Source organism: Argopecten irradians, chromosome 6, assembly GCF_041381155.1.
Source record: "Argopecten irradians isolate NY chromosome 6, Ai_NY, whole genome shotgun sequence".
NCBI lineage: Eukaryota > Metazoa > Mollusca > Bivalvia > Pectinida > Pectinidae > Argopecten > Argopecten irradians.
In genome coordinates this window covers 18,152,719-18,166,889 of record NC_091139.1, presented here as the reverse complement: position 1 = coordinate 18,166,889, position 14,171 = coordinate 18,152,719, and the positions used below count along the sequence as shown (strand labels likewise).

Sequence of the window (14,171 nt, the reverse complement as noted above, 5' to 3'; positions counted from 1 at the left end):
TTAATTATCAACATTCAAGATGATGGCATTTCGGCCATCTTGTTGATCGATCAGTCCCAATGCGATGTGCACAACTAGGGCCCTAGGGAAACCTATATATGAAATTTCAAAAAATCCCATTGGTACTTTTTGAGAATTATAGCGGTAACAAACTTCAAATACCAAAATCCAAGATGGCGGCCAACTTGTTGACGGATCGTCCTAAAATGCAATATGCACAACTAGGACTCTATGGGAACCTATATATGAAATTTGAGATAGATCCCCTCTGTACTTTCAGAGAAATAGCGGTAACAAGAATTGTAAACGGACAGAAGGACAGACGGATGACACAGTGGACAAAAGTTGATTTGTATAACCCACTATCTGATGATGGTGGGCTAATAAAAGCAATGTGTAGTTTTTACCGGAGACGGAGAAGGATCTCAAAGACAATGAGAATGTATACTCATTATACATCAATGTTTTACAAATTTGGCGAAGAAATAAATGAAACACTGGTTCATATGTAGTTAAATATTTATCATTATATCATTAGGTATTTTGACATATAGATGTTTACACTGATAAACAAGATGGCTGACCTTTCTGTATTAAATACACCTCCGTTACAACACGATAATGAGACACAAACTAATTCTTATATAAATAATAATTGCATCGTTCTATAAAAAATATAAAAATACAAATTGACTAGCCTATCACAAATAAACTGATATAGCGGAGCTGAGGATTAAAAACAATATAAAATGGTGCTGTTTAGCATCAAAATGTATGACTTCAAATTTATGGTCAAAGAAACAGTAACAGATAAAATTATGTCATGAAACATTAAATAACTTGGGATTTTCAACACTAAAAACCAAACCAAAGAACCTAATTCTGCAACAATTGAATTTTCCAAAGTATATTGATAAAAAATTTCGATTATTTATCCCTTATGTTAACAAGGTCAAGTTAAAAAATTGCTGTAGTGTAAAAACTATACAGTAATGAACTCTCAAATTAGAAGTAATTGATGTTTCGTCTTTGTATATTTCATATTTCAGAGTTATCTCCCTTGCAGGAATGTTTTGATTGAGACAGCATTGCTTTGTGAGTGAAACTTACATTGTTTTCTCTGAAAAATATGACATTGTGGGCCATAAACACATGATGTCACAATCAATACCTACCCGCAGGGGCAATTAACTATGTAATATGCAAATATGGAATTACTAACGACAGAAAGAACATATAAATTTAGTGCAAAATTTCTGAAGCAAAACTGCTAAATCATGTACATGTATATTATGTCAAGCATTATACAAGCATACCAATATTTCCAAAAACAACCAGTACAATGTTGTGGTATTAAAGCCTTTCTTACAATAATGACTCCATTTATGTATATCCTTTTTTTCTACACTTCCGTAAAAAGAAACAGATGAACAATACCCTGAGGGGTGAGCATGATCACCAATCAAGAAATCATCCAATCAAAATTGTTTAACAACAAGAACACAATAACACTTAACATGTACAGTCACAGAAATTCATCACCATACATCCATTTTTCAACTTCCTAATATTTGCATGTTTTAGAGTTGAATATGGCAGTTTCGAGATACCAAAACAATGTGGGTAAAGTACAATTGACAGTCAATTAGTCCCACCACCTAGTGACTGTTACATAGTCATCTTTTAATGTGATTTTTGTGCTATCATAATAACTGAAAGGTCACGCTAATTGATTATAAATCGTACTTTATCCGAATTGTTTTTGGATCTCGAATCCTCTGTATTTCTTTATTTCATTACAACGTATATATATATAACAGTTGAAATAAGTAGCAAAGCCAACTAACACATATAAGAATAACCCTGAGATGTCTTTTCAAAATAAATTTTTCATAAATGCTTTAAATCAATATGATCATTCCTCTAACTAATAAGTATTTACTACCTAATTAGAAAGCTGACTAAGATCATCTGTCCATATAACTTGTCCATTATTACCAGATTTTTCAGGCGTAGTATGGTAGTTAACAAAGCCATACAATATCTGATTTTAGCCAGATATAATACTTTCCCTTAAATTATTTACACAATAAATGTATTACCCAGTTTACCCTACAACCCTTACATGAATATTATACAAATGAATAATTATGACATGTTTCAAACAAATTATTTTGAGATTAAAAATAAAACATAATTAAGATGTACTATGGAATTTAGATACAGGTTTGCTTACAAATCTTAAAACTATGGCTCAAATATCTCACCTGGTAGAGCTGATTTTTGTCAGAACAAGAATAACCATGGTTATTTGTTTTTTTAACTGCTATAGTATAAAAAGCATTTCTGAGCAGAGTACAAATTAAATGAAACAATCATACTGATACATACAATGTATATATCAAAACTTGATAAAATGTTGGTCAAAAAGTTAAAAATGATCCTCAAATAAATAAATGTACAAAATTTGACATACAAATAATTACTACCGCAGGCTGTGTGCTACAAATTGATAATTATAAACATCCTGATTGGAAGACGCACCCACTGTTATGATCCTCTAGTTAGTGTATGGCACAAAACAAGCTTCAGCTCTGTATGGTGTACAAACCCAGTTTAATACTGAATTATAAATATCTTTTTTTTATTTAAAAATCAACCTTTTATTTATCCTTTGTTTCACAGATTGGTCATCTACAATCATCTAAAAAAATATACATATTCTGTTTAATCAATGTTCAAAATGATAAAATAAATCTCAAACTTTTACAAATAAATGGCAATTTTGATGTAAAAAAACAGTAATAAACAGAAAACTGTAAACCAATTTTCTTTTGCATGCAATTTACTGTCGCGAATTTCGTGATTAAAGTATATTCACGAAAGTTTATCTTAATATAGCATTCAATTGCACATTGATAGGAATTTCTAAATCAGTTTTAACTTCACAAATGTTAATTTTCCATACTTGTTTTGAAATTGGAAAATCACAAAAGAATTTGGTTTACTGTAATGGAATGGTAATCTATTTTTATTACAAATCTCCTCCTTGATGACCAGATGTGTAAGCCGAGATCTGGAATGGAACAATTAAAACTTATCTCTCAAAAGTTAACAAACATATCAAAACAATCTAATGAAAATAAAAAAGAACTGGCAAAAAAAAAAAAAAAAAAAATATAAAAAAATTATCTTGTGCAATACTTGCCTGTATAAAGCATTTTAAATCCAAACTGCTGCAAGTTATGATCTCTTTCTGCCTCAATCATCAAAGTGAAAGTCATCAATTAATATGCCCAGAAACATTGCTGCCCAGTTAAGATAAAGAGGTTTTAGTGTTAAAAGAAATAGATGTTGACTATACAAGTATTCAGGTAAAAGTAGTTCATATTAAAAGTTAAACTGAAAGTAAAGTTAGAGAGAAAATGCATGTTTAAGAGTGCAACATAAAAACAAATATGGTTACAATAGGAGAAGTAGTGGAAGGTATAAAATAATACAGGTAAAATTAATATTAATTATGATAAACATGCACGTAATGAAAAGGAACAGTTAAAAATAAGGATAAGAATTGTTAATTAATAAATTGTTAATAAATTTCAGGAATACAGGTTAAAATAATGACACATTCAGTTATAGATGAGAAACTAATACAATCAATAGATAACATGGTACAGGAACACCACAGTGTAATATACAATATAGGTATACAGGTAAGTATTAGAAAGTCATAACAGGTGTACAGGGGTAGATTACAGGTACCTTTATCTTTATATCTAATTACCCTAAAATCATAACATGGGAAGACATGAATATTCATGAAGCCCAATATCTCAAAACAAACTTAAAATATAAATATTCATCTGTTTTTAATTAACATAACATTTATCATAAATATTCATAAGGTCCTATTTCTCAAAACAATCCAAAGTAAAACTATTTGTCAAAACAATTAAATTATATGTCTATATGTATAAATTTCTCAAAACAAACAATGTCAAAAATGGACTGAAGTCAAAAATGTTTGCCATTAGTTTTATAAGGAGGTAATAATATTTGACCTTCATTTTTGTTTTGAGAAAACTTTCTATTCAGAGCTTAACAAATCTTACTGAAATTATTTTAGGGAAAGCAAACTTCATTTATGAAAAGTTATAAGTTTTATACAAGCCAGAAAAAAAGTTGTAGTATCATCTGTCTACCTATTATCTTTAAAAGTGTCTTTCTGCCAAAACATTTCGAAGGAAAACATTTTAAACAAAAAAACATATTTACATTGTGCATACATACAATGTAATTTAATATCAATATGCTGGATCATCATATATTACTGTACATTATAAAAGTTTACAACAAGTTATTAATACATAACAACTTCAACAGCAACAAAATTATTTTACACGCTCTTTGTTAAAATATTAATCCATTTTATAAACGCTGAGATTTAGGCACAATATGTACTTATACAACTCTACCTCAAAATAAGCATGACTGTGTTAATATACTGAGATTTTTGAGAACTCAAAAAATGTTAATAATTCAAGTGTTGAGTATAAAGAATGCCCTGTATCAATGACAATCCACATCAATTTTCTGATAGTCAAATGACGTGATTTAAGTACATTTAGTCCTATCTTTCCACACCATATTTAAGTAAGACAGTATGACATCACTTACACCATTCTGGCCCCGATTTCTCAAAATAAACTGAAGTCCAAATGTTTGTCATAAGTTACATAAGGTGAAAAACTTAAGTGTTGACTTAAATCTGCACTTTTGTTTCAAAAAATCGCAGCCAGATCTATCAAAGTTCCCTTCCCTTCATTTATTCTACTAGCTTTTGTACTGATGGAGTGAAACAAAGATCAGTACAACCAGAAGGTGGGACTTTAATTTTAACCATGTCATTGTACTGACTGTTAGAGATAAGTTGGAGGTACTCGGTCTGCTTCATCTAAGGTGTGACATACAGATTGGTAAAATATAAAATCCTGGCACGGATTTAGACAAATCTTAATTTTCTTTGGATGGCAGCAAAGATAGTAGAAAATCTGGAACACGATCTGACACACAAAGCCAGACGTCACCACAGAAATGGATAGAAAATAGAACCAATCACTCTTATTAGGTGTGAAGTAGCACCAGGCTAACAGCATTGCAAAGTTCTCGACGTAAAACACAAAATAGTAAATCAGAACTCGGAATCTCGTATGGCCATCACGCGTATTCACAAAACAAAATATCAACACATAGCCTATCACAACATTAAATATAATCTCGTCCCGACGATTCTTATAGAATTCTGTTTTCTGGAAAAATAGCCAAGTGCTCATGCAAACCCAATGAACACCTGCAGCAATCAGGACTAGATAACCAAGTTGTGATGCAAACAAAGCAATGATAACAACACGAGGTCCGACTTCACAGGCACGCCACAGGAAGTAACCCACAGCGCCACCTATGTTCTTCCAGATGTTTAATACGTAACTGTTGTTAGTTCCCTCGTGGGAATGCATGGCACGCAGAGCTCTATGATAGGAGACAAGAGACCAAGAGAGTCCAATCCACGATCCCATCATGGCCACCGGACGTACATACACTGTAACAAATCAACGTCTCTCAATCATCAATCAAAGTCTCTTAATCATCATTGGAACGTCTCTTAATCATTTATCAACATTTCTTAATCATGAATCACTGTCTCTTAATCATAAATCCAAACATATAGAAAAGACTTTCTGAAGATTGGCTTTATTAGTTAAATGTCCTATCAGCAGCCAGGGTCATTTGAGGATGTGCCAGAGAAAGAAGAGCGGAAGGGAAGCCAGAGTACCTGGAGATCAACCTCTTACTTACCTGACAACTTCCCACATGAGGTTTGAAATCAGGACTCAGAGGTGGAGGACTTATGGTATTATGTCTGGACATCTTAAATCAATTCTGACTTAGAGACTACTGCATAATATCCTTCATATGAACGAACTTGGTAACTAATTCTTTATTGTATCTCATAATATACTAGTACAGTATGCTTCTGATCCAACATAATGATCCAAGAGTCATTTATTCTGATTTAGAAGAAGTTGTTTAAAACATGAAAACAATATCGATTATCCAGTTATCTGTCTGTGAAAATAAGTGATTGGTATTTCTTTGTACAAACTGTTATGCCTTTCTCTAACACAAAACACCTCAGTGTAGCCTTATACTTGTTGAGCAGAGAAATGTATTATCCTGGCCCATTCCTTTGTGAAATATATATAGAAACTCACTATTTTGACTTATTACTTATCCTTATACATTATCAGGGCCTTACTTGTGAAGAACGGTGGACTGTCATGTTTCTCCTCCGTCAGGATGATATACAGCTGGATGATGAGTTGAGGTGCGGCCTCCAGGAAACTTTCCAGCATCCGTATCAGACTAGCATCATTGTCCTCGTACAACATCTGTTTGTAGTGGTGATCTTTTCTTTTCTTCTGGTCCTCGTTGTCCTCAGTCTTCACCCACGACTTACATCCATGGTAGATGTACTCCACATGTCTGTAACAATAAAATTCATGAATTGACGGTACAACTTCATGATAAGTTATTAAAATAGTTTTTATATAATCTTACATTTCAGTTTACCTCATGAGGCTTCAATTTTTCAAAAACATAAAAAATATTGGAATTGAGTTAAAACTACTATCTCTGTTTCTATATAGTATGACTATAACAATATTGTAACATCTAAAATTATTATAATAATATGTCAAAAATAGTTAACTAAAGCCACTTCCATATATGTACCCTAATTAAATCAAATTGTTTGGCTCAATTAGCTACATGTGTATATGAAGAGAGTTATTTTATATGAATGATAGATCAATTAATTTTATTTTGCAGCATTTTGTGTGGATCACAACAATTTAAACCATTAAAATTCAATTTTCTCCTTTTTTCGTTTTTAATTAGTTAAAATCACATTTTTTAACCAAGTTAATAACCTGCTATTGTATTCGACCCAACAAGCGCCCATGTTCCTATCAGCGCCCCTCCCCATTTTTTGAGATCTTGATTTCAATTGCCCAGGCATAAATAAAGACCAAAACTGTATAGATTGTATAGATTTGCTATAATTTCGTCTTATTAGCACTTTTTCAATTTTTCGAACGCCCTGGGTACTTATTGGGTTAATACGGTATATAGTAAGTCTGTGTATTACTTTAAGTTTGTTCAGGGAACTTAAGACCTGAAAAATTGTCATGATTGCTAGTGTTATAAGAACAATATAATGTTGTTTTGTTTAAAGCTTAACTGATTCAATTCAGTAAAAATATGCAAATATATTCATTCCTAAGGAGATGTTTAATCTAATAAATTTGACATATGAAATTATGATTTCCCCACAGAAAGCCCCTTGAAATTATTTCTTTTATTTACACAATGGGAGACAAAATTCAATAGTGCGTCATTCTTATAATACACAATGACTTTGTTTCTGTGATATATAATGATACGATATATAAGTCACATACCCCCGCTCCCACCAGTAATGAACACTAATGTCGAGATATATGAGAAGCTCTGATGAGCCTTCGTACGTACAGCTATACACTGTCAATGACCACCACATTCCGATGTACAGGTGTATATACCTGTAGCTCTCCCATTAATGTTTATATATACCCATCTCCGCCCATCTGTGTTACAGGTACACGTAGAACTTGTTTTCAGATGTTAACTCTTATGTTTACTGTCGTCTTTACATATATTTACATATATAAATATCTCAGCTTTAATTTAACACATTTAAATGGCATTACTTGATTAAATAAATGTACAATATTGATGAAGGTCATTGTGCCATTTTTTACACAATAGTGTACAGAATTGATGAAGGACACTGTGCCATCTTTTACACAATGATGTACAGCATTGATGAAGGTTACTGTGCCATCATTTATACGAATAATGTACAATATTAATGAAGGTCACTGTGCCATCTTTTACACAATGATGTACAGCATTGATGAAGGTTACTGTGCCATCATTTATACGATTAATGTACAATATTAATGAAGGTCACTGTGCCATCTTTTACACAATAATGAACAACATTGATGAAGGTCACTGTGCCATCTTTCACACAATAATGTACAACATTGATGAAGGTCATTGTGCCATCTTTTACACAATGATGTACAGAATTGATAAAGGACACTGTGCCATCTTTTACATAATAATTTACGGCATTGATGAAGGTCACTGTGCCATTATTAATACGAATAATGTACAATATTAATAAAGGTCACTGTGCCATCTTTTACACAATGATATAACACATTGATGAAGGTCACTGTGCCATCTTTTACACAATGATATTACACATTGATGAAGGTCACTGTGCCATCTTTTACACAATGATATTACACATTGATGAAGGTCACTGTGCCATCTTTTACACAATCATGTTACACATTGATGAAGGTCACTGTGCCATCTTTTACACAATGATATTACACATTGATGAAGGTCACTGTGCCATCTTTTACACAAGGATGTACAGAATTGATGAAGGTCACTGTGCCATCTTTTACACAATATCTTTTACACAATGATGTACAACATTGATGAAGGTCACTGTGCCATCTTTCACACAATAATGTTACACATTGATGAAGGTCATTGTGCCATCTTTTACACAATGATATTACACATTGATGAAGGTCACTGTGCCATCTTTTACACAATGATATTACACATTGATGAAGGTCACTGTGCCATCTTTTACGCAATGATATTACACATTGATGAAGGTCACTGTGCCATCATTTACGCAATGATGTAACAAATTAATGAAGGTCACTGTGCCATCATTTACACAATAATGTTACACATTGATGAAGGTCACTGTGCCATCTTTCACACAATAATGTACAACATTGATGAAGGTCATTGTGCCATCTTTTACACAATGATGTACAGAATTGATAAAGGACACTGTGCCATCTTTTACATAATAATGTACGGCATTGATGAAGGTCACTGTGCCATCATTAATACGAATAATGTACAATATTAATAAAGATCACTGTGCCATCTTTTACGCAATGATGTTACACATTGATGAAGGTCACTGTGCCATCATTTACACAATGATGTTACACATTGATGAAGGTCACTGTGCCATCATTTACACAATGATATTACACATTGATGAAAGTCACTGTGCCATCATTTACACAATGATGTACAACATTGATGAAGGTCACTGTGCCATCTTTTACACAATGATGTTACACATTGATGAAGGTCACTGTGCCATCTTTTACACAATGATGTACAACATTGATGAAGGTCACTGTGCCATCTTTTACACAATGATGTTACACATTGATGAAGGTCACTGTGCCATCTTTTACACAATGATATTACACATTGATGAAGGTCACTGTGCCATCTTTTACACAATGATATTACACATTGATGAAAGTCACTGTGCCATCATTTACACAATAATGTTACACACTGATGAAGGTCACTGTGCCATCTTTTACACAATGATATTACACATTGATGAAGGTCACTGTGCCATCTTTTACACAAGGATGTACAGAATTGATGAAGGTCACTGTGCCATCTTTTACACAATATCTTTTACACAATGATGTACAACATTGATAAAGGTCACTGTGCCATCTTTCACACAATAATGTTACACATTGATGAAGGTCATTGTGCCATCTTTTACACAATGATATTACACATTGATGAAGGTCACTGTGCCATCTTTTACACAATGATATTACACATTGATGAAGGTCACTGTGCCATCTTTTACGCAATGATATTACACATTGATGAAGGTCACTGTGCCATCTTTTACACAATGATATTACACATTGATGAAGGTCACTGTGCCATCATTTACGCAATGATGTAACAAATTAATGAAGGTCACTGTGCCATCATTTACACAATAATGTTACACATTGATGAAGGTCACTGTGCCATCTTTCACACAATAATGTACAACATTGATGAAGGTCATTGTGCCATCTTTTACACAATGATGTACAGAATTGATAAAGGACACTGTGCCATCTTTTACATAATAATGTTACACATTGATGAAGGTTACTCTGCCATCATTTATACGAATAATGTACAATATTAATAAAGGTCAATGTGCCATCTTTTACGCAATGATGTTACACATTGATGAAGGTCACTGTGCCATCATTTACACAATGATGTTACACATTGATGAAGGTCACTGTGCCATCATTTACACAATGATATTACACATTGATGAAAGTCACTGTGCCATCATTTACACAATGATGTACAACATTGATGAAGGTCACTGTGCCATCTTTTACACAATGATGTTACACATTGATGAAGGTCACTGTGCCATCTTTTACACAATGATGTACAACATTGATAAAGGTCACTGTGCCATCTTTTACACAATGATGTTACACATTGATGAAGGTCACTGTGTCATCTTTTACACAATGATATTACACATTGATGAAGGTCACTGTGCCATCTTTTACACAATGATATTACACATTGATGAAGGTCACTGTGCCATCTTTTACTCAATGATATTACACATTGATGAAGGTCACTGTGCCATCTTTTACTCAATGATATTACACATTGATGAAGGTCACTGTGCCATCTTTTACACAATGATGTTACACATTGATGAAGGTCACTGTGCCATCTTTTACACAATGATATTACACATTGATGAAGGTCACTGTGCCATCTTTTACACAATGATGTTACACATTGATGAAGGTCACTGTGCCATCTTTTACACAATAATGTTACACATTGATGAAGGTCACTGTGCCATCTTTTACACAATGATGTTACACATTGATGAAGGTCACTGTGCCATCATTTACACAATGATGTTACACATTGATGAAAGTCACTGTGCCATCATTTACACAATGATGTACAACATTGATGAAGGTCACTGTGCCATCTTTTACACAATGATGTTACACATTGATGAAGGTCACTGTGCCATCTTTTACACAATGATGTACAACATTGATGAAGGTCACTGTGCCATCTTTTACACAATGATGTTACACATTGATAAAGGTCACTGTGTCATCTTTTACACAATGATATTACACATTGATGAAGGTCACTGTGCCATCTTTTACACAATGATATTACACATTGATGAAGGTCACTGTGCCATCTTTTACTCAATGATATTACACATTGATGAAGGTCACTGTGCCATCTTTTACACAAATGATATTACACATTGATGAAGGTCACTGTGCCATCTTTTACACAATGATGTTACACATTGATGAAGGTCACTGTGCCATCTTTTACACAATGATATTACACATTGATGAAGGTCACTGTGCCATCTTTTACACAATGATATTACACATTGATGAAGGTCACTGTGCCATCTTTTACGCAATGATGTTACACATTGATGAAGGTCACTGTGCCATCATTTACACAATAATGTTACACATTGATGAAGGTCACTGTGCCACCTTTTACACAATGATGTTACACATTGATGAAGGTCACTGTGCCATCATTTACACAATAATGTTACTCATTGATGAAGGTCACTGTGCCATCTTTTACACAATGGTGTTACGATGATGAAGGTCACTATGCCATCTTTTACACAATGATATTACACATTGATGAAGGTCACTGTGCCATCTTTTACGCAATGATATTACACATTGATGAAGGTCACTGTGCCATCATTTACGCAATGATGTAACAAATTAATGAAGGTCACTGTGCCATCATTTACACAATAATGTTACACATTGATGAAGGTCACTGTGCCATCTTTCACACAATAATGTACAACATTGATGAAGGTCATTGTGCCATCTTTTACACAATGATGTACAGAATTGATAAAGGACACTGTGCCATCTTTTACATAATAATGTACGGCATTGATGAAGGTCACTGTGCCATCATTAATACGAATAATGTACAATATTAATAAAGATCACTGTGCCATCTTTTACGCAATGATGTTACACATTGATGAAGGTCACTGTGCCATCATTTACACAATAATGTTACACATTGATGAAGGTCACTGTGCCATCATTTACACAATGATATTACACATTGATGAAAGTCACTGTGCCATCATTTACACAATGATGTACAACATTGATGAAGGTCACTGTGCCATCTTTTACACAATGATGTTACACATTGATGAAGGTCACTGTGCCATCTTTTACACAATGATGTACAACATTGATGAAGGTCACTGTGCCATCTTTTACACAATGATGTTACACATTGATGAAGGTCACTGTGTCATCTTTTACACAATGATATTACACATTGATGAAGGTCACTGTGCCATCTTTTACACAATGATATTACACATTGATGAAAGTCACTGTGCCATCATTTACACAATAATGTTACACACTGATGAAGGTCACTGTGCCATCTTTTACACAATGATATTACACATTGATGAAGGTCACTGTTCCATCTTTTACACAAGGATGTACAGAATTGATGAAGGTCATTGTGCCATCTTTTACACAATATCTTTTACACAATGATGTACAACATTGATGAAGGTCACTGTGCCATCTTTCACACAATAATGTTACACATTGATGAAGGTCATTGTGCCATCTTTTACACAATGATATTACACATTGATGAAGGTCACTGTGCCATCTTTTACACAATGATATTACACATTGATGAAGGTCACTGTGCCATCTTTTACGCAATGATATTACACATTGATGAAGGTCATTGTGCCATCTTTTACACAATGATATTACACATTGATGAAGGTCACTGTGCCATCATTTACGCAATGATGTAACAAATTAATGAAGGTCACTGTGCCATCATTTACACAATAATGTAACACATTGATGAAGGTCACTGTGCCATCTTTCACACAATAATGTACAACATTGATGAAGGTCATTGTGCCATCTTTTACACAATGATGTACACAATTGATAAAGGACACTGTGCCATCTTTTACATAATAATGTACGGCATTGATGAAGGTCACTGTGCCATCATTAATACGAATAATGTACAATATTAATAAAGATCACTGTGCCATCTTTTACGCAATGATGTTACACATTGATGAAGGTCACTGTGCCATCATTTACACAATGATGTTACACATTGATGAAGGTCACTGTGCCATCATTTACACAATGATATTACACATTGATGAAAGTCACTGTGCCATCATTTACACAATGATGTACAACATTGATGAAGGTCACTGTGCCATCTTTTACACAATGATGTTACACATTGATGAAGGTCACTGTGCCATCTTTTACACAATGATGTACAACATTGATGAAGGTCACTGTGCCATCTTTTACACAATGATGTTACACATTGATGAAGGTCACTGTGTCATCTTTTACACAATGATATTACACATTGATGAAGGTCACTGTGCCATCTTTTACACAATGATATTACACATTGATGAAGGTCACTGTGCCATCTTTTACACAATGATATTACACATTGATGAAGGTCACTGTGCCATCTTTTACACAATGATGTTACACATTGATGAAGGTCACTGTGCCATCTTTTACACAATGATATTACACATTGATGAAGGTCACTGTGCCATCTTTTACACAATGATATTACACATTGAGGAAGGTCACTGTGCCATCTTTTACACAATAATGTTACACATTGATGAAGGTCACTGTGCATCCATCTTTTACACAATGATATTACACATTGATGAAGGTCACTGTGCCATCATTTACACAATAATGTTACACATTGATGAAGGTCACTGTGCCATCATTTACACAATAATGTTACACATTGATGAAGGTCACTGTGCCATCTTTTACACAATGATATTACACATTGATGAAGGTCACTGTGCCATCTTTTACACAAGGATGTACAGAATTGATGAAGGTCATTGTGCCATCTTTTACACAATATCTTTTACACAATGATGTACAACATTGATGAAGGTCACTGTGCCATCTTTCACACAATAATGTTACACATTGATGAAGGTCATTGTGCCATCTTTTACACAATGATATTACACATTGATGAAGGTCACTGTGCCATCTTTTACACAATGATATTACACATTGATGAAGGTCACTGTGCCA

General features: G+C 33.5%; 1 protein-coding gene across 1 annotated transcript in view; it reads right to left on the bottom strand.

Annotated features, from left to right (window-relative positions):
- Nucleotides 1–501: 501 nt before the first annotated feature.
- LOC138325213 (XK-related protein 8-like) overlaps nucleotides 502–14,171 on the bottom strand; it is a 20,775-nt gene continuing 7,105 nt past the window's right edge. The window contains exons 2-3 of the mRNA XM_069270706.1: nucleotides 6,317–6,543; nucleotides 502–5,599 (exon numbers count right to left, since the gene is read on the bottom strand). Coding sequence (XP_069126807.1) covers nucleotides 4,920–5,599; nucleotides 6,317–6,543 — 907 coding nt within the window. The 3' untranslated portion in view covers nucleotides 502–4,919. The remainder of the gene's footprint in view (nucleotides 5,600–6,316; nucleotides 6,544–14,171) is intronic.